This window comes from Delphinus delphis, chromosome 10 (assembly GCF_949987515.2).
Source record: "Delphinus delphis chromosome 10, mDelDel1.2, whole genome shotgun sequence".
Lineage (NCBI taxonomy): Eukaryota > Metazoa > Chordata > Mammalia > Artiodactyla > Delphinidae > Delphinus > Delphinus delphis.
The window spans coordinates 99,695,898-99,723,551 of record NC_082692.2 but is presented as its reverse complement, the minus strand read 5'-3'; the positions used below and the strand labels follow the sequence as shown (position 1 = coordinate 99,723,551).

At 37.3% G+C, this 27,654-nt stretch overlaps 1 protein-coding gene across 6 annotated transcripts in view; it reads left to right on the top strand.

Moving 5' to 3' along the window:
• Positions 1-27,654, top strand: part of TMCC1 (transmembrane and coiled-coil domain family 1) — a 219,999-nt gene that overhangs the window by 165,544 nt on the left and 26,801 nt on the right. Inside the window, exon 1 of one of the 6 annotated variants that reach the window (XM_060023101.1) lies at positions 724-12,133. The exons of the other annotated variants lie outside the window; for them this stretch is intronic. Coding sequence (XP_059879084.1) covers positions 12,071-12,133 — 63 coding nt within the window. The 5' untranslated portion in view covers positions 724-12,070. Of the gene's footprint in view, positions 1-723; positions 12,134-27,654 lie in introns of those variants that run through there. 6 annotated transcript variants of the gene reach the window in all.

Below are 27,654 nucleotides of genomic sequence, written 5' to 3'. Positions count from 1 at the left end.
GCTTCACTTTCTTTCTAACCATTTCTAAATGATTATCTTTTCCTTATTGCAATTCAAAATATCTAAATTTGAATTCATAATTGTCCTTCCTAAAACTAACCCTGTTTTTCATCTTCCCTATTGCGTCATCACTTTCTTAGACTGGAAATTTGGGCCTCATCTTTTTTTTTTTTTAACTTTAAAAAAAATTTTTATTGGAGTATAGTTGATTTACAATGTTGTGTTAGTTTCAGGTGTACAGCAAAGTGAGTCAGTTATACATACACGTATATCCACTCTTTTTTAGATTCTTTTCCCGTATAGGGGCCTCATCTTTATTCATTCTTCTCTTTCATCTCTAATATGTAGTCAACAAATCCTATTGGTTCCTTCTTCAGAAGAATCACTAGGCCTTTCTTTCACATTTCCTCTGCCACTACTTTACTCCAATCCTTATCATGTTTCACTAAGAACACCTCTAGTTTCTCACCTCTCTTCAAGCTTTTGACTTCTCAGGTTAAAACTACCAAAGTAGATGGCAGAATGCGTTAAGACATAATGTCTCAGGAAAAAACAGGAGACAGGTGAATATTTACTCTGAGATCATTTAATCTGCAACAGAGTAAAATTTATCTTTGTCTTTTGTCCTAAATTTTAACTATTCCCAGAGTTTTACTTACTCATTTATTCCTTCATTTAATAAATATTTAATAGTATTTATTAAGTATATGTTCTGGTGTAAATAGCTAAATATTATATTTATTGTCTTTGAATTTTCCTTTGACAATTCATGTGTTGTCTTCAATTATCCTATTTATGCTTTCTCTAGTTTTTCAACCTCAACCTTGCAAGCTCTAGTCCTCTTTCTTAGGTACTAAACCTCGATTCATTTTAAGCTCCATAAATCACACAAGTTCCAAAACTGATGGATAGCAAAGCAAGGACTCAACTTCATCTCTTCTGCAGACCAGCAGCCTTCCAACCGCATCTTACTAATATAATAAGGCCTGTTGTCTAAGCTTAATGACATGAAACAATGGAATACTATAATGTGATGGTATCTCAAGAGAAAGGGCAAAGGAATGAGAAATTGGCCCTTAAATTGTTTTTTTATAACAAACTTTAAGAAGTTTGGAAAGCATTATATTCCCATAAGTAGCCAGTTAAGAGCATACGTGTCTTCAACTTGCTTCCTACTCCTTCTTGGTTATATTTTTATTTTGCTATTCTTAAAGAATATTTGGAACCACTAGGGCTGTATGCAGTTTAGTGGGAAATTAAACAACAAAGAACAATGAAGCCAGGTTATTTAAAAATGTAATAGCTTCATATCTTCCCCTGCCGAAGCCATCTATGGCTAGTAAGATTTTGGAAAGAATAAATTGAGTCAATCCTTGTTCTTCTCACATGGACTTGAACTAGCCCTCAAAAGCCATTTTCTTGCTCTTTTAGCAATTTTTATATTTTCTGAGAATGTGAAAAATGTTTTTTTTTTTTATTCCTGAGAGCCCAGTATGGTCTGTTCTTCACCTGTGATTGGAAGGTATAAAATAGATATTAAGTAAGGATTTTCAGTAGATAGCTTATGTAGATCTGACATTCATGGAGCATAGCAAGAAAACAGCTCCTTACTGTGGCGAATAACATTTTCTAAAACAATATAGCATTACCTACGTATTTCCTCCAAGTGGTAGTTTCTCAGACATAGAATATGCTTGAACATATTCTAATGGTTTACCATATACTTCTGAAATTTGAGTTGTTTTATTTTGCCTTTTTTATTAACTTTTATTGGAATATGGTTGCTTTACAATGTTGTGTTAGTCTCCACTGTGCAACAAAATGAATCAGCCATATACATACAGATATCCCTTCCCTTTTGGACTTCCTTCCCATTTAGGTTACCACAGTGCATTCCCAGTTCCTCCCACCCCACCCCTTTCCCCCTTGGTATCTGTACGTTTGTTCCCTACATCTATGTCTCTATTTCTGCTTTGCCGATAAGATCATCTCTAGATTCCACATATATGCATTATTATACAATATTTGCTTTTCTCTTTCTGACTTACTTCACTCTGTATGACACTCTCTAAGGCCATCCATGTCTCTACAAATGACCCAATTTCATTCTTTTTATGGCTGAGTAATATTCCATTGTATATATGTACCACATCTTCTTTATCCATTCCTCTGTTGATGGACATTTAGGTTGCTTCCATGTCCTGCCTATTGTAAGTAGTGCTGCTATGAACATTGGGGTGCATGTGGTTTTTTGAATTACGGTTTTCTCTGGGTATATGCCCAGGAGTGGGATTGTTGGGTCATATGGTAGTTCTGTGTTTAGCTTTTAAGGAACCTCCATATTCTTTTCCATAGTGGCTGTATCAATTTACATTCCCACCAACAGTGTATGAGGGTTCCCTTTTCTCCACACTATCTCCAGCGTATTGTTTGTAGATTTTTTTGAAGATGGCCATTCTGACCGGTGTGAGGAGATGCCTCATTGTACTTTTGATTTGCATTTCTCTAATAGTGTTGTTGAGCATCTTTTCATGTGTTTGTTGGCCATCTGTATATCTTCTTTGGAGAAATGTCTGTTTAGGTCTTCTGCCCATTTTTGGATTGGGTTGTTTGTTTTTTTGATTTTGAGCTGCATGAGCTGCTTGTATATTTTGGAGATTAATCCTTTGTCTGTTGTTTCATTTGCAAATATTTTCTCCCATTCTGAGGGTTGTCTTTTGGTCTTGTTTATGGTTTCCTTTGCTGTGCAAAAGCTTTTAAGATTCATTAGGTCCCATGTGTTTATTTTTGTTTTTATTTCCCTTTCTCTAGGAGGTGGGTCAAAAAGGATCTTGCTATGATTTATGTCATAGAGTGTTCTGCCTATGTTTCTAGTGTCTGGCCTTACATTTAGGTCTTTAATTCATTTTGAGTTTATTTTTGTGTATGGTGTTAGGGAGTGTTCTAATCTCATTCTTTTACATGTAGCTATCCAGTTTTCCCGGCACCACTTATTGAAGAGGCTGTCTTTTCTCCATTGTATATTTTTGCCTTCTTTGTTGTAGATTAGATGACCATAGGTGTGTGGGTTTATCTCTGGGCTTTCTATCCTGTTCCATTAATCTGTATTTGTTTTTGTGCCAGTACCATACTGTCTTGATTACTGTAGCGTTGTAGTATAGTCTGAAGTCAGGGAGCCTGATTCCTGCAGCTCTGTTTTTCTTTCTCAGGATCACTTTGGCTATTCAGGGTCTTTTGTGTTTCCAAAGAAATTGTAAAATTTTCTGTTCTAGTTCTGTGAAAAATGCCATTGGTAATTTGATAGGGATTGCATTGAATCTGTAGATTGCTTTGGGTAGTATAGTCATTTTGACAATATTGATTCTTCCAATCCAAGAGCATGGTGTATCTCTCCATCTGTTTGTGTCATCTTTGATTTCTTTCATCAGTATTTTACAGTTTTCTGTGTACAGGTCTTTTGCCTCCTTAGGTAGGTTTATTCCTGGGTATTTTATTCTTTTTGTTGCAACGGTAAATGGGATTGTTTCCTTAATTTCTCTTTCTGCCCTTTCGTTGTTAGTGTATAGGAATGCAAGAGATTTCTGTGTATTAATTTTGTATCCTGCAACTTTACCAAGTTCATTGATTAGCTCTAGTAGTTTTCTGGTGGCATCTTTAGGCTTTTCTATGTATAGTATCATGTCATGCCCTTTTTTTTTTTTTTTAACATTGAAGGTATGATCTGGGACTAGAGGAGATGGGGAATTACTGCTTACTGAGTACAGAGTTTCAGTTTTGGATGATTGAAAAATTTCTGGAAATAGATAATGGCAGTGGTTCCACAACATTGTGAATGTACTTAATGTCATTAAATTGTACACTTAAAAATGGTTGAAATGGTAAATTTTGTGTTTTGTATATATTACCTCAATAAAGAAAAAACTTTTTTGAAAAACACTGAAGGTATGACCTCACTTAGAAAACTGAAATCAACCTGGTCCCACTAAAGGCTATATTTTTTCTTCCTCATAAGCCTGCTATTTTGAAAATGTTTGTTTACAAACAACACATATTATTTTTCCTGAAAAAAAGAAAAGTAATTAGGAACTAAGAGCCAGTCAGCATTTTTGAGCAGCACCAGTATAATGATACCACCTGGAGTACTTAAAATTCCAGATAAAATTAAATATTTGTCATTTTAATCTGCATATACGACTTCATTATGGGTGAATGTACACTTTCTATTGGGCCCTTGGAAATCTGGAAAACAGCTTGACCCTTTTACACACCTCAGGTTGGAGACCACTGTTCTATACTATGTCTCATGACATCACAGATACTATTTTAATATACCATTTCATCTTATGACACAAATTGCTGTATAATTCTGTACTTGCTTTGCAGGTGGTGCTTGGGGGTTACCTGGCCCTTCCTTGATTGGAGGCTGATATTCCCATCAGGGCTTTATGGTACTTTACAGATGTGAGATAGCTCCCCAACACCTTTGAGCCCCTTAGGTGGTACATGATTCCTTTGAGGTAGGCAGAGCCTAAATAAGCAACGTTCACTGCTTATTGTACTTCTTCAGTTAATTGTCTCGAATATGAAGGCAGGTAATTTAACTAATTTCTAAAGAAGGTCAGTGCCTCTATTCTTCCTTCCTAAAACCTCATAATTCTGGTATTGGCTTTGGCACTAAGCAAAAGCTTCTGTTGCTCTCCTTTCTGAACTAATTGGTTCTAAGCAGTAAAATAAAGTACTTGCCTTATTTAGAGGTTCATATGACTATACTAATCTCAAAAGAGTTTAAACTCCTTTACAGGTCCTCGCTTTGTCATTTTTCTGCTCCCCCACCCACTGGCTGGTTATGGGGGCTTACTTTTTCATAAAGAAAGCCGCTGAAGTCAAAAGCTACCTCTTATTGAATCCCAGTGGGAGGTTAATACAGTTAGGGACTTTTTAGCTGAACTGGTTGCCAGCTGGAGGAGGGCAAGAGAAGAGACTCCTTGAGGAATGCACAGCCAGCTGATGCGACAGGTTTTAACTTCAGTGCCTTCCTTGCAGATCTGTTCTCTGCTTTCTACAAGTACAGATAGTAATTGATTTATTAGATTTATCATTTTTCTTCCTTGATTCAACTTTACTTTTCCCCATCTTTTGCCACTTTTGGAAAAATTTATCCAGCCAGTCATCAGGCATCAACATCAAGAAGGTCATTCTGTAGAAACAGAACAAGTTCCTTGGTCTTCGGACTTTTTTCCCCAGTGGATCCTTCATGAATAAAATATAGTAAAGCGTGAAAGAGAAGGAGAACATTAGGCATTTTATCCAAAAAATAAAGTAGTATCCATGAGGTCTGACAGCTGAGGTAGGTTTTAATAATATAGAAAAGCCTCTGGAATTAGTCTTGGTTTTCATAAGGAGTATCTTTTGTCTGGGATTTGCTTCCAAATAATTGCAAGGGAGGGAGGAAGTACCGGCCATGAATTAATAATTGAAGCTGGATAAAGAATGCATAAAATTCATTATCCTCTCTACTTTTATATATATTTGAAATGTTGTGTAACAAAGAGGTTTTTAAAAGACATCTTTTCCCCAGGAATTTTGGAAGGATAAAATCTATTTCCTTATGAAATTTTCAGCATCCCCCCTGCAATACTCAACAGTGTTGAACACCATAAGGATACTATTGTAGGTTTGTATTACTGAGGGAAAAAATGTTTTCTTGTTAGATATAATTCTGAATTTAGTAGGGTTTTTTGTTATTATTTTTGTTTTGTTATTGTCCAGATTGTTTTATTTATACAGCAATGTGTAAAATTATTTCAAAAACTAGATTCTAGTGAAACCTGTGTTCAGCTTTGTTTCCATCTGAAGGCATGTTCAGTAAACTTTAATCAGTATTGAGAAGTCTGAAAACTACTCAATGAAAAAATAGTATTAAACAGTTTCTTTATAAAGTAACACTTAAACGTTTTTAGTTGTTTGTAAAGGAAACTTTTTGTGTTATCGTTAAAATATCCCTGATATATCTTTGGGTGGTATTTAGTAAAGGAGCCTATTTTCTCAGTCTGGGTCCTAACTTAACTTTACTGCTAAATCCTCGGTGTCTTGTAGTTTGTCAAGTGATCACACTTATTAAAATATCTATGCCAATTGAGATGCTATAACTTTGATCTAAAGCAAGGGTTAGCAACCTTTTTTTTTTCTTTGTAAAGGGCCAGATAGTAAATATTTTAGGCTTTGAGGGCCACAAAAGTGCTCTATTACATATTCTTCTTTGTTTTTTTGTTCTTAGAACTCTTAAAAATAGTTCTTAGCTCTTTTGTAAGATCCTTATTAAAACAGGCAGAATTAAACAATTGCTTTTTAATTAGATGCTTTACAAAATATTAATAAAAACTAAGGACCCAAATGTTAAAGGTTATTTTCAAAGGTAAAATTATGACTCTTATACAAAATGAACATATGTCAAAGATTGTATTTAACTCACTAATTAACCAATTATTAGGAGCCAGTAAGATATTAAAATGAGAATTAGACTTATGGAAATTTATATTCTCTACCAGACAAAATTGATTTGTATTTCATCACCAGCGCTGTCCACAAGGTAATTTCCGTCTCTACAGAGTTTCACAATAACCTAGCCAGAGACAAAGATGCAGACCTTTATACTATCAGATAACTCCAAAATATCCAATAGACAACGCCAGATATTCCCTTGAAAGGGCACGTAAAATTTTTTACCATTTTAGTCTTTCACAGTTTCTGCTGACAATCTCCCATCCCTCTTGTGATCATAAATAATTTCCAAAGATTTTTCTTGATCGCAAAATAGTTGGTCTGTTTAGGTTTGACCTGATTATTTATATAGATGCGTTAAGAGTGCTAATTAATCATACAGACAGCCTTGAGTTTTCTTTGAAAATCCACAGTGATACAGTTTTGAGCAGTTACTAAGGCTACAAGGTTAACTTCTGTATGGAAGTTTTCGTAAAGAATCTTAGATTGGACTTTTAAACACCTCTATTATTTACTATCCCAAGGTTAGGAAACCACACCTAAGAAACTCTCTGACTAGATTTCATCTACAGAGCTGATAAATTTGAATGAGTTAATCTCATCTTTAGGTCCCCAGCATTTGCTGAGGCTTGCTAGGAAGTAAGTGACCTTCCTTACCACCGCTAAGCCAGGGACCCTGTAAATCAGGCATCAGGTCGGTTTTCCTGGGAGCGCTTCTTTTTAGACATTGGCTCCATATATAAAGTCAACTATTCTTAATATGATTTTTCATGTATGATTAAATGAGAATCTTTCTCAAATATGACATTCCAGGTATGTATGGTTACAAAATCCAATTATATCCTAATAAAAAGGAGATAAGATACTAGTATTGATCCTATACAAATAACTGTATTGCCATGAAAAGTTAAGGAAAACTCAGTAAGTTTCTGAATGCTGTTGATTCAGTGAAAATCAGATACTACTTAATGTTTTATTTTAGATCACAAAAGCAGAGTCTACTAAAATGTGAGTTAGAAATAGTTTAAGAAGAAAGTAAAAGGGCTTCCTCATGTAGCCACAAAAAATAGAACATTAAGAGAACATCAACAGTATTCTAAACAAAAAACCACAATAAAATTTCCTTCATCAGTTCATTCCGTCCTGTATAGTTAGTTCTTGCTCAAATGGAACTTGGGTCAGCAGTCTGCTTTCACGAAATATCTGCTTCTGGACTGAAAAGCATCATGGAAATCCTGGTCTAGTCCACTGGTAAATCCTGAAAGTTATCTAAGTGATGTCAGCTCAGAAACATGTACCTAAGGGTCTGTTCTTTGGAGTAGCAATAGTTTGTAGAGTACCTTGTACATTCCTTTCCATGAGACTCAAAGATAGTTTTAGGTGTAACAGTTAACCTGAAAGTTTCATTTTTCTATATTTAGGAGCCAGTCTTGGGAAGGCCAAATCAAAAGAATTGTTGAAAGAGATTTGGGCCCTTGATTAAGATAGGAGCATGGATGAGAAACAGTACTTGGTTATTTAATCAAAATGACAATAAAACATTATAATAAACATGTAAGGGAATGCAATTTTAAAGAACTTGGCTCTTTCACAAGTAAAAAACCTTTGTTCTTTCTGGTTGTTTTGTTTTGTTTTTTTAATCATTAAGAACATTGTAAATCCAACATAAGGCCAGAAAGTTATTCTGCTATCTAGGCAAATTACACAGAAGATAAAGAATAATCTTTCATATTGTAGATGAAGGCATTAATCAGTAAGCCAAAGAAACTAGCCCATCAAAACTGATTGAATTTTGCAAAATTTGGACATATTTCATATCTTCTTTTCAGATCCCAGTAGTATAAACCAAGGCAAATCAAATTCAGTTTCTAAGACTTGTCTTTCTTTCAAATTCTGGAACAAACTGCCACTTTACTTTGGGACAAAAATGCTCTTTTTCCTTCAGAAACAAAAGGACTTTACACCTTGTACTGTTGCTCCTAGCGTAGTTCGAACCTCTTATATCAATTATAACATATTTCAGAGAGAAGATTAGGTGGAGGGAATGGATAATAAGAAATATCTGTCACACACAAGGATTTTAGCAGAACAGAAAGGCTCCTGAATACACATAACAGATTTTCTACAGCCCCACACTTCTCTTACACCTTCTTAAAGTGGCAAAATGAACCCGATTGGTAATATGACCTGAAGATATAGCCACTCTAATAGCATATAGAAATAAGAAGCAAATGTATATCAGCTGAAAACTATGCTTAATAATCATCATTTAGTGTTCTATTTACTTAGAAATTTATCTGAGCATCTAAGAATTATTTGTTAATTAGCTTCATTTAACATTAGTCCAAGATTTTAAATTGCCATAAGATCTTGGAGGTATTTAAGCTGACACATAATTGCTATTGATATAAAAAGTTATCCAGGGGGGCTTCCCTGGTGGCACAGTGGTTGGGAGTCCGCCTGCCGATGCGGGGTATACGGGTTCTTGCCCCGGTCCGGGAGGATGCCGCGGAGCAGCTGGGCCCGTGAGCCATGGACGCTGAGGCTGCGCGTCCGGAGCCTGTTGCTCCGCAACGGGAGAGGCCACAGCAGTGAGAGACCCGCGTACCGCAAAAAAAAAAAAAGTTATTCAGTATTACGACTCAATTTAGATGAACACAAATTTTCATTTTTCTAAATATCAGACATTATATAAGAAGAATACTATTAACTTGTTTGATCAGTAAACCTGTATAAGTAAATTTAGGAAGTTCAGATTAATTTTAATCTGAATTAAAACAAACCCAAGTAAATTAAAATGTGTGCAGTATTATACTTGGACAAAACTAATCTTTTTTCTTTGTTTTTTGTTTACAAATCTAGTCTTGATTTGCAAAATATTTAACTTAATTATATGAATTTGGATTTTTTTAATGTTTCAGAACTAGTAGTTTCTGTAAGAAGGATTTTTTTCTTTGTCTAACATATTTGAAGTATTACATGTTCAGTTCGTTTTCTTGGACTTCTAAGAATATTTGATACGTAAGTGCTTATTTAGCTCTATAAAACCAACGAGAACAGAACCCCTTAATTTAAGAGCTATTATAATTAATTTTTAATGTCTTCTAAAAATAGGAAAACATTTTATACTTACACAACAAGAAGTCAAGATCTTTCTGAATTACAGACACAGACACATAGAGAGCTATGGCTTCAGTTCTACAACTTCAGCCATGAATCAAAAGTAAGCACAAAACCTTACCAGTACAGATCTCAAAGAGCTGTTCCCCTTTCTAATATATACAGCATTTTTAATTGAGTTGAGCTCAATATAGACAAATGGGCAAAAAGAAAAGTCTAACGAACTGAATTCTCTTTTGGTTTATTACCCAACAGAAAATAGATCTATTGTGTATCACTTTTCTGAAGAGACCACCACATGGTCAAATTATTAAAATCAAATTCTCATTCTGTGCTGCCATCAATGAGGAGTAATTTATCATAAAGCAGAAATAAACAAAATCAGCAAGAGAAAAAAAATCAAAAGAACCAGAAAGTAGCAAAATTAATGTTCTATTGCCAGTTGAGATTTTCTTTGGGAGCCAAGAAGACTTGTACCCAGGCTAAGGCAGCCAGTGAGGGGTACTTCTCTGACAACTTGGGTAAATTCATTAGCATCTTGGTGGAACCTCAAAAACTGTTTGAGAATAATTTTTTGTAAGGTAAGATCATGACTCTCATATAAATACACAGTGAACATTTCTTACACACAAGGTCTTACACACCCAGGAAACTCTTCAGGGCTGCTCTCTACATATGGCAGCTCATCCAGTCAAGGCAGTTTTGATCTTATGACACCTTGTCTCAACACTTGCTTCAGTGATCTCAGTGGGAAGGAAAGAGAATAAAAGAGCTCATGACAGAAATGTTTGGTTTGGTTTTTTCTAAGTGATGAGGTTGCACATAATTTTGCTTTCTTTTACGCCCACTCGTGTTTTCAAAGTTTTCTACAATGAACATAATTGTCTTAAAAGAAGGTATATTTAAAATGCTAATAAACAGAATTGAGCAAACATCTGCTAATGTTGATGCTAGCAGTGCAGAATTGGGGTTTTTTTTTTTTTGTTTTTTTGTCATTGTTTTTGTAGAAACAAATATTTACTCTGTTGAAACCTTATAACCTAATTTTTAAGCAAAGACACAACTTATATTAAGTCATAAAATTCTTTATTAATTTGTTCTGGAGAGTCAAGGTCTGAGTTCTGTGCCTCTAGAGATAAAAGAGGAATTTCTGGAGCCATGGTTTTAACCCAGAATTTTCTTCAAATTCATTCAAGATACTTTGGATTCCATTCAGAGTACTTTCTCTGATTTTAAATGAAAAATGCTAAGGAAGCTGGTGAATGCTGATAGAAGAACCTTCTTTGACCTCTCAGTACTGTGCTGGCTTGAGCTTCCAGCCCCATACTTAAATTTAAGTATAGAAATGATCACAGTTTTAGGCTCATAGAAAGGACTATACTGTACTATATCAAATTGTCTTCATGTTAACCTTTGTGCATGTTAACTTCAAAAAAATGTTACTAGCTATTATACATTGTACACACTACACTATATTTTATAATCATTAAAATTCTTCCTGTGTGCATTTCCCAAAACTACTTTTATAAATGAAGAAATAAAGCTCAGATCTGATAGGTTGTTTAAGGATAAATCCCAAAGTGACTTTTTCAGTGCAGAAACAGTTTCTTCAAGACATTCAGTTCTTTCATGCAGTATCGTGGGTATTGAATAAATAGTATGTGATGGTACAGAAGCTGAGCTCAGGTTTACGATTGTGGTGTTTTAATCTGTTGCTTAAACTTCGGAGACCTTAATGCTTTTCATTCAGAAGCTTTTTCTCCCTTTTTCCGTAGTGAAAAAGACTTCAGGGTCTCATACTCTGCACAAGAAGTCTTTCTGAAGTCTTTCTCTTGCTCAGTTTTCATTTAAATGACTTTGTGAACCTAAAATGAAAATAAGAGAAGAAACATTAGAAAAGCATAGAAATTTGTCCTGCCGATCTTTTAGTCCTTTGTCGAAACATGGGTAGACTGTTTTCTCTTTGTATTTATTGAACCAAGCTACCTAAACAGTGTTATCCTATTTAGAATGTTTTTAACCTTCTTTAAGCTAGTCTCTAAACCTTATCTGGTTTTAAAGGAAAATACAAATGTGGATGGTGAATTAATGTTCTGTAGCTTTAAATTCAGCCAGTTTGGTGCTTTTGTCTCTTATAAAAGATGCTCACAGCTCGAGAAGAGAGGCAGCTACTGTCTGTGATCTCCATTCTCAAACTATTCAACTATTCATTTGCATTAGCAGCTCTAGCAAACTGCACCCACATCCAGGCGCGCACATACACATACACACACACACACACACGCACACACATACACACACGGATGCTTGTTTGGCAGAAGCTTTCTGTTTATTCAGCAGAGTCCTCCCTGGCTCCCAGATGTAGAAAGCTCTAAGAGTTGATGCAGGAGACAGAACCGGAACTGTATGAAGGCGGAGGAAGGCACTGCGGAGGATTGGCTATGCAGGGATGTTGATGTGGTGTGGCTGTACCTGCCTGTTCTGTGAAAGGCACTTCTCTGAAGCTGTGAAGGTGAGAAGCCCAGGGATCAACTAGAAGCTTCATTTCGGCCGGCTGTTGGCGGGGGAATGCATTCCCAGTGGTAGCTGTCCTCATTTACAGCGTTATTCTCGGAAACCAAGTATGTGCAGCCTTGACAGACTATGCCACAGCTCCTCTGCAGTTTGGAAGCTGGGACAAATGGAAAGAGCTTAGAGCCAAAAGAGGTTGTGATTGTTTGCACGATCCAAGCTTGCTCTGGCAGTGCACAAATGAAGGATGAGCTTTGTGGCAAGCAAAATCAGCAGACTGCCTGACAGGGGGTTTTGGTAAGATAAATGTGTTGCTTGTGTTTTGGGTCTCCACCACCTTGCCCCCCATCTTTTCTTGTTTTTTTGGTTTACTTTTCTGTATCAGCTATATAGAATTGACTGTTAGCAATAACTAAAACATTTTAGAGATTCACATTTGGTGGTAAGGGATAGCCAAGGGAGCTGAAAGGAAACCATTATTTCTGGTCATTCAGTTTTGTGACCTTCAGAAATAATCATCAAGTTTTCTCCACATCCATGAAGAGGCAGAAGCTAGGAATTTCCAGAGCAAAGAACGCTAACAATAAGATATCCCTTCTCTTCTTTGAACAGTCATAATTACCCCCGCTCCTTTTTTTCCCCCCCAGCTTTCCCTATGGCCTGAAGTGGAGAAGAAAAAATAAAGTCTTCTTGCTCTTATTAAATTGTTGCCGCTGGAACAGTAATAGGCTGAGAATATAAGTATGGAGGTGGAGGAAGGCAGGTTGAGGAGTCTGCTATTTTCATAGCTGTGCATTGGTGGGTGTTTATCTTAGATTTATTAGCATTGATGTTCATTATCAAGTGGTTGTTAGTGCTTTATCTCTTTGCCTGTACTGTGATTTAATCCCTTTTATGTTTTATTTTGTACAATTTTTCTTTGCCAGGCCCAGTTGTATCATTATGAGGCCTTTTTCTGTTATTATTAATACATATTAACGTTTATTAGAGAAAAGATGGTTGTAGAAAGTAGCCCTGAAATACTTATGGACCTCAAGAAAGGTAAAGATATTTTCTCTTTAAAATCTAAGGTTTGCTTTCAGCAGATTCTGGAGTCTTGATTTGGGGATCTTTAATAAGCATTTTATTGCAAGTTAAAGAAATAGTCACATTAGTTTTGTGAAATCCTACCTTACTCTAATCTGCCTTAAGTTGGATCCTGTTTCTTGTGTTTTTCTAAGCATGAAGGTTTACTTTTCCTCATCCTTTCTTAGGCAAGTGTTGCTGGATGGTATGGTGACTGTTTTATTAGCCTACCTCAGACCTTGTCCTTGAGCCCCCCCCACTTCTCACCAGTGGAGAGAGCCAAGTTTTCTAGCTGCTTAGAGGGGCACAGAAGAAAACCATTGACACCTGGCTTTTTGCTGACTCACTGGTTATATAAGCCTTGTAAATACAGCTATCCATATACTCCATTAGGTTACTGGGCAGGTGGCCCCCTCCTTGTTTACTGGCCTTTTCCTTTCTCATCACCCTTCTGCTTCTTCCTTAAGTTTTTGGTAACACAGTCTCAACCTTTCACCAAGTGAGTTCTAAGAAGCAGTGAATAGACAAATCTTTTTTCTTCTATTGAATTGTTGGGTTAACTGTGTATTTTCATCTTGATTATGTTAAAATTCCAAATTCTATATTTTCTTGGCACATGAAACCTACAGTATTAATACATCTTTTCATTTGTGGGCCAGTTAAAGTAAAAACTTCCTTTTCTATCTTTGAGAACTCAGTTTAAATGCCCCTGTTCAAAGAATTATTCTGTGACCTCCCAGTCTAAAGTAGGTTTCTCGGCCTTACATTATTCCTTTTCTCACAGCACTGTGTTCTTTTTCTTTGCAGCACTTTTCACAGTTTATGTTATTTGATTACCCGTTTTTCTGTTTCCGCCACTTTTCCCCACTCAGCCCTAAGTGTCATGAAGGCAGAGAGTTTATTTTTTTGTCAATATATGCCAAAGCGCCTAGCATAACGCCTGGCTGAGAGTTGAAGAAATGACAGTAGGCAGTATTACATGTGTAAAGACCCTATGCTGATGTCGACTGAAAAAAAAATGTACAACGTCAGAGTTGTGAAGTAAGTTTTATTTGGGGCAAAATGAGGACTGTAGCCTGGGAGACAGCCTCTCAGATAGCTGTGAGGAACTACTCCAAAGAGGTAGGTGGGGAGTTCAGTATATATGTGATTTTGGTGAAGGGGGATTCATGCAGTCAAGCACACATGTTGACAGAAAGTTGCCACTAGTCACAAGGAGCAGATGCCTCCATTAATGATTTAAGTGCTTTTCTAAATATGAGAAGATGCAAGAAATTGGGATCATAAAATCTGAAAAATATCTAACGATCTGAAGCCCTGTTCTGCCAGTTTTTCCCGGAGCACAGAGTGCCTCATTCCTGATCTCTGCCCTGGCTCCTTTCAGGGTGTGTTGAAGGTCAGCGATTATGGTGGCTAGTGACTTCATCCTTGTAGAGGCAGATGGTGAGCAACAATTCTTCATCCACAGTGAGAAGAAACAGGATGAGCAGCAGGGTCTAAAAAAGGCCAGTGTGGCTAGAGTGAGAGGAGCATGCTATAAGATGAAGCTAGAGAGAGGTCCAGAGCCCAATCAATCACATAGGACGTTATAGACCAAGTTCACATTCTTGTTCTTAATATTTTAAGAGTGTGGAAAGCTACTAAAATAATTTAAGCATTGGGTGATTTAGGATTTCCTTTTTTTTCTTCTTCTTTTAATTCTTTAGTTTAATTGAGGGCCTAAATGAATGCAGCTAGATCAGTCAGGGCGAGTGATTCAGGAGAGAGAGGACAAAATTTTTTTTTTAATAGTTCTTCTGTTCCTCAATTTAATCTTTTTTTTAAAATAAATTTATTATTTATTTATTTATTTCTGGCTGTGTTGGGTCTTCGTTGCTGCTCACGGGCTTTCTCTAGTTGCAACCAGCAGGGGCTACTTGTCGTTGCCGTGCGTGGGCTTCTCTTGTTGCAGAGCACGGGCTCTAGGCCCACGGGCTTCAGTAGCAGCATGTAGGCTCAGTAGTTGTGGCTCGTGGGCTCTAGAGTGCGGGCTCAGCGGTTGTGGCTTGCGGGCTTTAGAGCACAGATTCAGTAGTTGTGGCACACAGGCTTAGTTGCTCCGCGGCATATGGGATCTTCCTTGACCAGGGCTAGAACACGTGTCCCCTACATTGGCAGGCAGATTCTTAACCACTGCACCGCCAGGGAAGTCCTGAGAGGACAAGATTTTGTCCTAAGGGTTTGACGGTAGAAATAAGTAGAGGTAGGTGGGAAGTATTATAATTTGACAGAAATTTGGAAAGTAAAATACATAGGACTTGGTATTGGATTGGATATAGGTAGAAGGCAGATGATGTCAAGGATGATTCCTGGGCTTTGGCATGGTTTGGTTTGGCTTGTGTAACCTGATGGATAGTAATGCTTTCCCTGAGATATAGAATACTGTAAGAGAACCAGGTTTCGAGAAGGATCACAGTGTTTGGTTTTGGTCATGTAGATTTTGATATAGTCAAGTAGCCCTTTGGATCTGTACATCTAGATTCCAAAGGAGATTGTACTACCTTTACCATTGGGAAACCTTTAGTGATATCCTCGGAATAAAGTCCAAAACAGTTTAGACCTACCTTGGGAGCTTATCTCCCACCATAGCCCTCTCCTGTGCCATACTTTTACAGTCTCATGAACCATTCAGTCGTCTTGAAGGGACTATTACATTTCCTTCTTCTGGGCCTTTGCTCATACTGGCGGTCAACCTGAAATGCCTTTCCTTACCCCTTCTCATTTTTATCAAAAACAACTTCCTTCAAGGCTCATTTCGTTTTTCACCTCCTCCAAGAAGCCTTCCCTGTTCCCTCTCCATTCCTGTATTCAAGAAGTACTTTACCTTCATATCTACCATATCATTTGCTTAATCAGACCTGTGTTTCATTTCTCTGTCTCACCAACTAGGTTGTGTGTTTCTTGAGAGCAGGGATTCCACCTTTATTCAGTACGTTAGATAAGAAGAACAAAGGATAATTGCAAAATTAATTAAATAGTAGAAGCCTTGATCTTTTCTACACCCTGCTTCCTTAGTCTCATAGCACCATGAAGTCCATCTACCTACTGATTTTCTCTAGGCTGTCCTACATTTGTACCTTATAGATACCTACATACAACTTTTCTACCTACATAGTAGAAAAGTTCTTCCTTTCATACGCAAAATCCCTAAGCTAGTCATTTTCATCACATACTTTTTTACTTTTACTTTATTTGTAATTTATCAGAAAAACTGAAATCTTGCCGTTACTTATCACACGTGAAAGAATTGACCAAGACAGGAAGGACCAGAATTCATAGCTGATCTTGTTCTCTGTGTCTCCTCTTTTCCCATTCTCTGGAATAATTCTAGAACCCATGCAGTACTTTTTTCAGTGAGGTCACTTATTGGCGTTTAAGACTGGGTAAGGCTGTGCGTTGCAGGAGGCGTGACCCACATATTTCCTAGTGCTCCCTGATAGGATAGCACTGTCCACAGTTGAGCAAGCCTCCCCCCAGGGAACAGAGTGTAGAAATGCAGAAACAAGTTATGAAGGTTGGCTCCTTCCCATTTAAGTAATTCTTTCACAGAGGCTTAAGCATTCAATTTGTCTCTTCAGACATCTTTAAATAGTTGAATTTCCTTCCTATTATCTCAGTTAATATTTGTATGTATTGATTTTCATTCTTTGGAAACCTGAATTTCAGTGATTTCTTACCCCTTTTAGGAGTTATAGATACCTCCATTTAAAAACCTGAGAGACAATTGGACTACCCTCTGAAATTTATACCAGTCACATATTTATGCTTTTTTTATATAGATGTGTTCAATTTAGACCTTTCTTTTAGCGTAGTTGTCCCATTATAACTTGGAAATATGAACTAGACTGTATCCCTTATGTTCTATTTGAGAACGTTGGTTTATATATCATCCATTGTCGTTACAGATCTTGAATGAGAAAAATCTAAGCAGCTCTAAACATTATATCACAAAGGAATGACTGTAGTTCTACCATGATTTGATTACTTGCAACTAAATAAAAATTATTTTAAGATAAATTTATTTAAACAGAGGGACAGATCATTATTGCACTCTTGATAAACTCTTCTCAGATCAATTCTGTTCATTAAAAAATACATAAAATCTTTGACAAGTGATACTCTAGGCTCTTACCTTTCTTAGAATTTGTACTTAATTTTGAGAACATAGCTGCTTTTTTGTACAGTAGAATAAAGCAGATACACGTATAAAGTTTGAATACCTGCTGTGTAAACTATCTAATATCTTGAGAGTCATCAGTTTTTAAAGATCATAGAAATGTTAAATTACTTTTTGCCTGTACTTCCCTTTATGTTAGCTGCTTTGGGACAGTGCCATACTACTACTATCTGGATAGCTCTAGTAGTACCTCACTTCATGCTCCATATATATAATATATATATTTAATAGACTTTAGGAAGGGGGTTGTAATCCTAAATATGGGATTCCCATCTGGAGTCTGACTTTGTAGAAATCATCAATGCCTCCTTTTTATGTTGATCCAACTGGTGGTAATCGTGGCTGTTACAAAAAGCATTATAGGGAAGTAGTTAAGGACAAGGACTCTGAAGCCAAAACCTATGGGATTTAAGTCCTGGCCCTGCTGCTTACCGTTGTGTGACCTTGTTACTTTACTTCTCCTAGTTCAGTTTCCTCAGCTGTAAAATTAGGGATTATAATAGCATATATTTCCTAAGGTTGTTTTGAGGGTTAACTAGGTAAATATAAGCAAAGCACTTACAGCAACACCAGGTACATAGTAAACATTCAATTACTAGTACATTTAAGACTATCACCATCATCATCAGATTTACGTATAAGGCGGATTGAACCTTGAGCTTTCGTAGCCTCAGAAAATACCTATCTGAGGAATAAACCTAGTGAGATAATCCTAGAAATGTTCAAATAGTTCACATAGGAAAGTAATAATGTTGGGCATTTAATTCATAAGCCTTTCGAATTGAAAAATGTCTGATGTCTGAGCCAAATATTTTAAAAAAATTTTTTATTAAAGTATAATTGACTCACAGTGTTGTGTTAATGTCTGCTGTACAGCAAAGTGATTTAGTTATACATATATATACATTTTTTTATTATTCTTTTCCATTACAGTTTATCATAGGATGTTGAATATAGTTCCGTGTGCTACACAGTAGGACCTTGTTGTTTATCCATTCTATATATAATAACTTACATCTGCTAATCCCAACCTCCCACTCCATCACTCCCCCAACTCCCTGCCCCTTGGCAACCACAAGTCTATTCTCTATATTCGTGAGTCTGTTTCTGTTTCGTAGCTAGGTTCAATTCTGTCATATTTTAGATTCCACATATAAGTGATATCATACACTACTTATCTTTCTCTTTCTGACTTAATTCACTTAGTATGATAATCTCTAGGTCCATCCATGTTGCTGCAAATGGCATTATTTCATTCTTTTTGTGGCTGAGTAGTATTCCATTATATATATGTACCACATCTTCCTATCCATTCATCTGTTGATGGATGTTTAGGTTGTTTCCATGTCTTGCCTGTTGTAAATAGTGCTGCAATGAATGTTGGGGTGCATGTGTCTTTTTGAATTATAGTTTTGTCTGGATATATGCCCAGGAGTGAAATTGCTGGATCATATGGCAACTCTATTTTTAGTTTTTTGAGGAACCTCCACATGGTTTTCCATAGTGAGCCAAATATTCTTAATGTATGACGGTAAGGTATTTCAAGGAGCATTAGAAGTCAGTCTTTGATTTAATAGGATCCTATTATAATGCAGATAAAGTTATAAATAACCTTGTTAAGACCTCTTGGTATTACAATAAACAAAAACACTTTAGGTTGTAATGAAAGAGAATTGTAAATAGCCAGTACCCAAAATAGTTTCTGAATAGATAAGTGAATAGGAAATAATTTCATTCATTCGGGAAACATTTAAGCAGCTACTAAGTGCTATATGCACAGTTGTAGGTGTTAGAGAAACAGAAGTGGACAAAACACAAAAATCACTACCTTCGTGGACTTTACATTCTAGTTTTTGTTGATATATATCAAAATATATGTCATGAGGTAAAAAGTTCTATGGAGAGAAAAGAAGTCTAGAAGCTAGAATAGGGAGTTCATAATGGAAGCAGAGGCTGTAATTTTAAATACAGTGTCAGGGAAGACCTCGCTACTAAGGTGACATTGGAGCAGAGACTTAAAAGAGGTAGATAGAGTAAGCCATGCAGGTGTCTGGGGAGGGGCATTCCAGACAGAAGGAACATGAAGTGAAAAAGCACTGAAATGGTGCATGCCTGGCACATTCTAGGAGTAGCAAGGAAGCCATTGTAGCTGGTGGCAGTGGAATGAAGGGATGAGTAAGTAGTAGGAGGTGGAGTCAGAGAGATTATGGATGTGGGGCAGGTGCCAGATCATAGTCATTTAGGCCATTGTAAGGACTTTGGCTTTTACTCTGACTGACTTATGGAGCCACTGGAAAGTTTTAGATGTAAAAGACTGTTGTGATTTGACTTACATTTTTAAAGGGCCACTCTGTCTGCTCTTCATATAATTGATTATAAAAATATCATTGCAATAATAGTGTAGGAAACCATTGCAGTAGTCCAGGCAAGAGCTGATAGTGTTTTACACCAGGGTGGCAGCAGTTGAGATATAGTGAGAAGTAGTCAGATTCTGCATCTCTTTAGCAAGTAGAGCCCAAAACATTTTGCTGGGGCAGTGTAGTGTGCATAAGGGGTAACAATGCAGACTCTGTAGCCAGACTATCTGGGTACGAACATTGGCTTTGCCACTTCTTTACTTTGTGATCTCGGACAACTTAAATTCTCTATGCTTTGGTTTTCTTAGCTATAAAATAGAGATAATAATAATAGTCATCTTGCAGTGTCATTGTGAGAACTGAACAATTTACTAAACTGAAAAAGAACTTAGAACAGTGCCTGGCACACAGTAAGTACTATACTATATGTATTAGCATCTGTCTTTATTAATGTTAACTGGGTAAGGTATGAGAAAGAAAGAGGAGTCGAAGATGACACTAAGGCTTTGGATCTGATCCCATGGATCAGTGAAGTAGCCATTATCTAAGATGGGAAAGACTGCAGGGGAAGCAGGTTTGTGGGATGTCAGGAACTCAGTTTTGTCTTGTTTTGTTTTGTTTTTTGCAGTACGCGGGCCTCTCACTGTTGTGGCCTGTCCCGTTGCGGAGCATAGGCTCTGGACGCACAGGCTTAGAAGCCATGGCCCACGGGCCCAGCCGCTTCGCGGCACGTGGGATCCTCCCGGACCGGGGCACGAACCCACGTCCCCTGTATCAGCAGGCGGACTCTCAACCACTGCACCACCAGGGAAGCCCCACAGTTTTGTACATAGTAAATTTGAAATGATTGTTAGACATCCAAGTAGAGATATTGAGTAGGTAGTTGGATATATGAGTCTAGAGTTAAGGGAAGTATGGGCTGCGGTATGCATTTGGAAGCCGTTAGCAAATAAATGATATTTAAGACCATTTTAAGAGAAAGAATAGTAATTAAGCCATAAAATGGAATTGGGGATATACAGTTTGGACAGCCCCTGCTTAGAGCCTTTACTCTTCACAAGCTAACAAGCCTAACAGTAGCCAGTTCAGAGACAGCCAGATTATCACAAACCCATGGAGCTTTCCAAATTCTTTCATTGCTTTTTAGAATTTGTTTTATCAGAATTGCTTGAAATAAATAGGATTAAGCTGAGGCTTAGAAATCTTTTGTCTTAATTAGACTGTGTCATAAAAGTATTTGCAGGGAATTAACTTGTAAAGGGGAACTCATTGGTGGCAGTTTTACAAATTGGCTTATCCACACATGGGTTTTATATGAGTTTTTTTGTTTTGTTTTGTTTTGTTTTGTTTTGTGGTATGCGGGCCTCTCACTGTTGTGGCCTCTCCCATTGCAGAGCACAGGCTCCGGATGCGCAGGCTCAGCGGCCATGGCTCACTGGATGACCTGTTTGGTTCCTTTCTAGCTCAAAGAATCTGTGCTTATAAAAAAACTCCTAACCATAACAAAGCAGAATATAATTTTATACTTACACCATCGATACTGTGATCTTGTAGGCTCCTTATGGACTAACTTTCTTTCATTCTTTCTTTCTTTCTCTCTTTCTTTCTTTCTCTTCCCTCCCTCCCTCCCTTCCTTCCTTCCTTTCTTCCTTCCTTTTCCTCCCTTTTCCTCCCTCCCTCCCAGTCTCACATGAACCTATTAAATCCAAACATTGGGCCTGAAGTACATCTGGCAGTGCAAATCCTCAATGATGTATTTCACGTAAGCCAGGAAATCAGTCCTCCTGTGACAAAGCAATTCTGAGCAACAGCCCTAGATTCCATATGGATATTTTGCAGTGGGGTTGGAACAGGTTGGCCATTTAGGATGTTAATAATCTAAACTCATATTCAACTCAGTCAGCAGTTTTTCCTCAGCAGCCTTGGAGGGATGAATATCATCTGTTGGAAGCTATTTTTCTTACAAAAATTCTGACCTTTTTTCCATTCAGAGTAACATAGGCTCAGTCACTGCATGGCATATGAGATCTAAAAGAATCATTTTAAGGAGATGCTGGTGAGCATTTATATTGAACATTTACTTGATATCTTCTTTGTCCAAGGCATTGTGGTACCTTCTTGGGGCACAAAGATGAATGTGATGTGACCCCTGCCCTCAGGAACTGTCAGTGGAGGCAACACACTCAAGCAGTCATTTCAGCATAATGTGATAGGGACAAGTGATACAGAAACATAGGTAAAAGAATATAAAGGAGGAGCCATTAATCCAGCTGGGAGAGGGAGGTTGTCAGGAAAGATTTCCTGAAGGAGGTTATGCCTGAACTGGGTTTCCTTCAGCCAGAAAAGGAAAGGAGAATATACCCTGGACTGGCCGAGGGAGCCTTGTGGGCAGAAGCCTGGAAGTGTGAAACAGTGTGCCATGTCAGAAGAACCAAATTATAGTTTTGACCCTTAGCATATATAGATTTAAAGTTTCCATTATTTCCAAGTGATCCATGATATAGTTTTTTTGTCAAAATTTTGCACATGGTAGGATCTTCAGCTACAAAGCTAGAGAGTAAACCCCACCAGAATTCACATTTCAGTGCACGTCACCCATGAAGTGATTTTAAAACTTTGTTTTTGATGAAGATGGACCTGAAAAGTGCTGGTGGTAGAAAAGAGAGTGGGGCCTTAAGTGGTTCTCAATAGAAAAGGGAAGTGTGAGACAAACTAGACTGTAGTGCCAAATTCACAAGTGACCAGGATTCTTGTCATGAATATTACTTGTGTATCAATGATTTTTCAAACTTTTTTTGAGTGTGATTTTGTGTGTGTGTATTTTTAATTGCTGCAACATTGGTCTGTAACTTGACATAAGTTTCATGTGTACAACATTGTATTTCAACTTCTGTATACACTACTTCATGTGCACCACCAAAGGTTTAGTTTCCATCTGGCACCATACAGTTGACCCCCTTTACCCATTTTGCCCTCCCCCAACCCTCCTTCCTCTCTGGTAACCGCCAATCTAATCTCTATATCTACGTGTTTTGTTTTTGTTCTGTTTGTTCATTTATTTGTTTTATTTTGTTTTTTATTCCACATATGAGTGAAATTTTCTCCATCTGACTTACTTAGCATAATACCCTCAAGGTCCATCCATGTTGTCACAGATGTTAAGATTTCATCTTTTTATATGGCTGAGTGGTATTCCATTGTGTATATGTGTATGTATATGTATGTGTTCCATTGTGTGTATGTATATGTATGTGTATACACACACCACACATACACACACACACACACCACATCTTCTTTATCCATTCGTCAGTTAATGGACACTTAAGTTGTTTCCATATCTTGGCTTATAAATAATGCTGTGATGATTATAGGGGTGCTCTTTCCAAATTAGTGTTTCCTATTATTCTGGTAAATACCCAGAAGTAGAATAGTTGGATCATATGGTAGTTCTGTTCTTGATGTTTTGAGGAATCTCCACTGTTTTCCATAGTGGCTGCACCAATTTACATTCCCATCAACAGTGTACAAGGATTTCCTTTTCTCTGTTCACCAACACTTGTTATTTCTCTTCTTTTTTTTTTTTTTTGTGGTACGTGGGCCTCTCACTGCTGTGGCCTCTCCTGTTGCGGAGCACAGGCTCCGGATGCGCAGGCTCAGCGGCCATGGCTCACGGGCCTAGCCGCTCCACGGCATGTGGGATCTTCCCGGACCGGGGCACGAACCCGTATCCCCTACATCGGCAGGCGGACTCTCAACCACTGCGCCACCAGGGAAGCCCTGGCTTCTTTTTGATAATAGCCATTCTAATGGGTGTGAAGTAACTTTTTTTAAAAATTTTTATTTATTTTTGGTTGCGTTGGATCTTCGCTGCTGCGTGCGGGCTTTCTCTAGTTGCATCAAGCGGGGGCTACTCTTTGTTGCGGTGCGCAGGCTTCTCATTGCGGTGGCTTCTTTTGTTGTGGAGCATGGGCTCTAGGCACGTGGGCTTCAGTAGTTGCAGCATGCAGCTCAGTAGTTGTGGCTCGCAGGCTCTAGAGTGCAGGCTCAGTAATTGTGGCACACGGGCTTAGATGCTGCGCAGCATGTGGGCTCTTACTGAACCAGGCAGGGATAGAACCCGTGTCCCCTGCATTGGCAGGTGGATTCTTAACCACTGCGCCACCTGGGAAGTCCCACTCTGCCCATTTTTTAATCAGATTGTTTGTATTTTGTTGTTGTTATTGTAGAGTTGTATGAGTTCTTTATATATTTTAGATATTAACCCCTTATCGATCATATCATTTACAAACGTTTTCTCCCATTCAGTAGGTTGTCTTTTGTTTTGTTGATGATTTCCTTTGGTGTGCAGAAGCTTTTTAGTTTGATGCAGTGCTATTTGTTTATGTTTGCTTTTGTTTCCCTTCCCTGAGGAGACATACTCAGAAAGATATTGCAAGACCCATGTTAGACTATAAGGCCTATGTTTTCTTCTAGGATTTTTATGGTTTCAGGTCTTACTTTCAAATCTTTAAACCATTTTGAGTTAATTTTTTGCGTATGGTGTAAGATAGTGGTCTAGTTTCATTCTTTTGCATGTGGCTGTCCAGTTTTTCCAACACCATTTATTGAACAGACTGTCCTTTCTCCAGTGTATGTTGTTTGCTCCTTTGTCATAAATTAATTGTGGCTTAATTTCTGGGCTCTCAATTCTGTCCTGTTGATCTGTATGTTTGTTTTTCTACCAGTACCATGTTGTTTTTATTGTTAAAGCTTTGTAGTATAATTTGCAGCCAGGGAGTGTGATATGTCCAGCTTTGTTCTTTTTTCTCAGGATTGCTTTGGCTATTCAGGGTGTTTTGTGGTTCTGTACAAATTTTAGGATTTTTTGTTCTATTTCTATGAAAAATGTCATTGAGATTTTGGTAGGGATTGCACTGAATCTGTAGATTGCTTTACGTGGTATATGGACATTTTAACAATGTTAATTCTTTCAGTTCATGAGTGGAATATCTTTCCATTTCTTTGTGTTTTCTTCAATTTCTTTAAACAACGTCTTATAGTTTTCAGTGTACAGGTCTTTAACCTCCTTGGTTAAATTTATTGCTAGGTATTTTATTCTTTTTGTTGTGATTGAAAATAGGATTGTTTTCTTATTTTCTCTTTCTGCTAGTTCATTATTAGTGCATAGAAATGCAGCAGATCTTTCAATACTGATTTTGTACCCTGCAAATTTACTGTATTCGTTTATTATTTCTAGTACTTTTTTGGAATCTTTAGGATTTTCTGTGTTTAAAATCATATCATGTGCAAGTAGTGATGGTTTTACTTTTTCCTTTCCAATTTGGATACCTTCTATTTCTTTTTCTTATCTAATTGTCTGGCTAGGATTTCCAATGTCATGTTGAATAAGAATAGTGAGAGTAGGCATCTTTGTGTTGTTCCTGATCTTAGAGAGATAGCTTTCTATTTTTCATCATCAAGTATGATGTTAGCTGTGGGTTTGTCATATATGATCTTTATTACATTGACATATCCTCCTTTTATACCCATTTTATTGAGAATTTTTTATCAAAAATGAGTGTTGGATCTTGTCAAATGCTTCTTCTGCATCTATTGAGATTATCACATGATTTTTATCCTTCATTTTGTTAGAGTGGTCTATCACATTGATTAATTTGCAGATGTTGAACCATGCTTGCATCCCTGTCAAACTTTTTAAAAATAAGCAATAAAACATTGTTTCCTTTTCTTTTGCTAAGCAAAAATTTCCCAGGATACCCATATAAAATAAATGAAAGAAGAGGTAATCAGGGTTCCAGGAGTCCTGCTCACTTGGCTTCACTATTCCCCTTTGTGGTGATCCAGACACATCTCCACGGAACCTAGGGTTGTTTCATGTACTAAAGTTCTGTGTAAAAAAAGTGCAAAGGTGATTCCTAGAACTTATAGGAAACTCTTCGGTCTGTATAAGAATTATTTATCAAATTAAGAAAAAATTTTATGACAACTGAAAAGGCCTGTTTTTTAGACTATGACATGAATCTTGGTTTTAGGTCCAAAGCAGAATATGGAATGCTTAGAGAAAAGGCTTGCTTGCTGTGGGATAGTGGAATTTAGTCTATTTTTATTTTCTTTTACACCCACTTGAGATCTACTCTCCATTTCACAGCATGGCAAACTCAACGGCGGTCAGAATCGCACAGGAGAAATTTGCTCAACAGAGTTGTGCTGACTGTGAGGAGGGAAGGGCATTTGTTTCTACAGTGAGACTGTGGAGATAGGTGAAAAAACATTGTCATGATTAAGATATACTTTCTTCACAAAGTGCTGATAGACTGTGGGGTTTCTTTTATTTTTGTTAGGGATGAGACATGGGGGAGGTGGAAAGGCAAGCCTGAAGGAGATGATGCAAAATTCAGATCCAGAGCTGTGTAACACCTAAGGCAGGACTCTTTCTTGTGTTTTACGTTCTCAACACAATCCGCCTGGCAGCAGAAGAAAAGCTTATAAGACCAACCAGAGCCTGTTCATGTTTATTATCGATTAGAAGGTAGATTCCTGTGTGGTTCTTAGGGCCAAGATTAAGAATCTCTAGGGATTACCATTTGTATTGGATTTGGGGAGTGGCCTCCCCCAAATCAAATATTCTATCTTATTGCCCCCACTAAGTGTACTTGAATTGAACCATACACTCCAATTTTGATTCGAAACATGGCTACTGTATCTCTGAGAAAATATTTGGCAGAACAGTGGTCTGCAGGTGCCCCAGCGTCAACTTGCACAGGCGACGGCACAACCCATTCTGTGAAATTGGCTTTGGAAAAGATACACTTTCAAAACAACCAAGATAGTCAAGCTTGTATTTGTTTTCAGATTAACTACAAAGACTTCCTCACTCTCTACCCCCTTCTTCTTTTATCGTAAAATTCCTTCTTCATTTTCTCAGAAAAGATACGGATTATTTAATGTGCAGAGTATGAGGTTGCCTGAGAGAGACAATACTCTATAAAGCATAGATAAGATGACTTCATCATACTAAGTAAGCAGAATGGGACTGTGGCTTTTATTGAAAATAACAATGTCAAGTCAGGGATTTCTGAATCTTTTTTAGCTACAAATATACATATCTTGGATTTTGAGTAATGAACCAGGTAAGGAATAGAAAAAGGTAACTTCTTGAATGCTTACCTCGCTTGGCAGGCATAACACACTTTTAACATCTTTTCAAATAATCTCATGAGAAAATGATAGCCCCATTGTATGGAAGAGAAAATTTAGGCTCAAAGAGAACTAGTAGATGGCCCAGAGACACACAGCTGTGAGGTGACAGAGTCAGGTTTGAACCCAGGTCCTTTTACTCTTGAAATTGCCCTTTCCACCGTGTTGCCTTTATATATGACTGTTCTCAGAGCTGGGTCCTGCCGTGTTCTAACACTTTAATCCACTTAGAGAAAGTCGACAGATCTTTAATATATTTGCAAATGAAAATTGAAAGCCATTATAAAGCTTTATCAAAACTCTGCCGTAGATGGCTCCAGTTCTGTCCTTGATTAATCAGTGTTTTGAGGTATAGCTGTTGAAAATTTTCTCTTGGGCTGCTTTCTGGTCAGTTAATTCAGATCAGTGAATAGATAATTTCAACAATGAATTCTCAATAGTAAGAGACAAAGTACAAACAAAGCAGTATAGTCTGCTTGTTATAGCAACAGTTAGATATTAATTGTGGCTTCTGACCATATCTCTAGCCTTGTAGCATATTGCCTAACTTACAATAAGTAGTCAAAATATGTTTAACTGACTGACTTTTGGTCCTAGCTTTTTCTATACAAATTAATTCTAACCTCAGCAATAAGTGGGCTGCTGCTTGCTATTTAGTGGGTATGATTAGATTTGAAAGCCCTT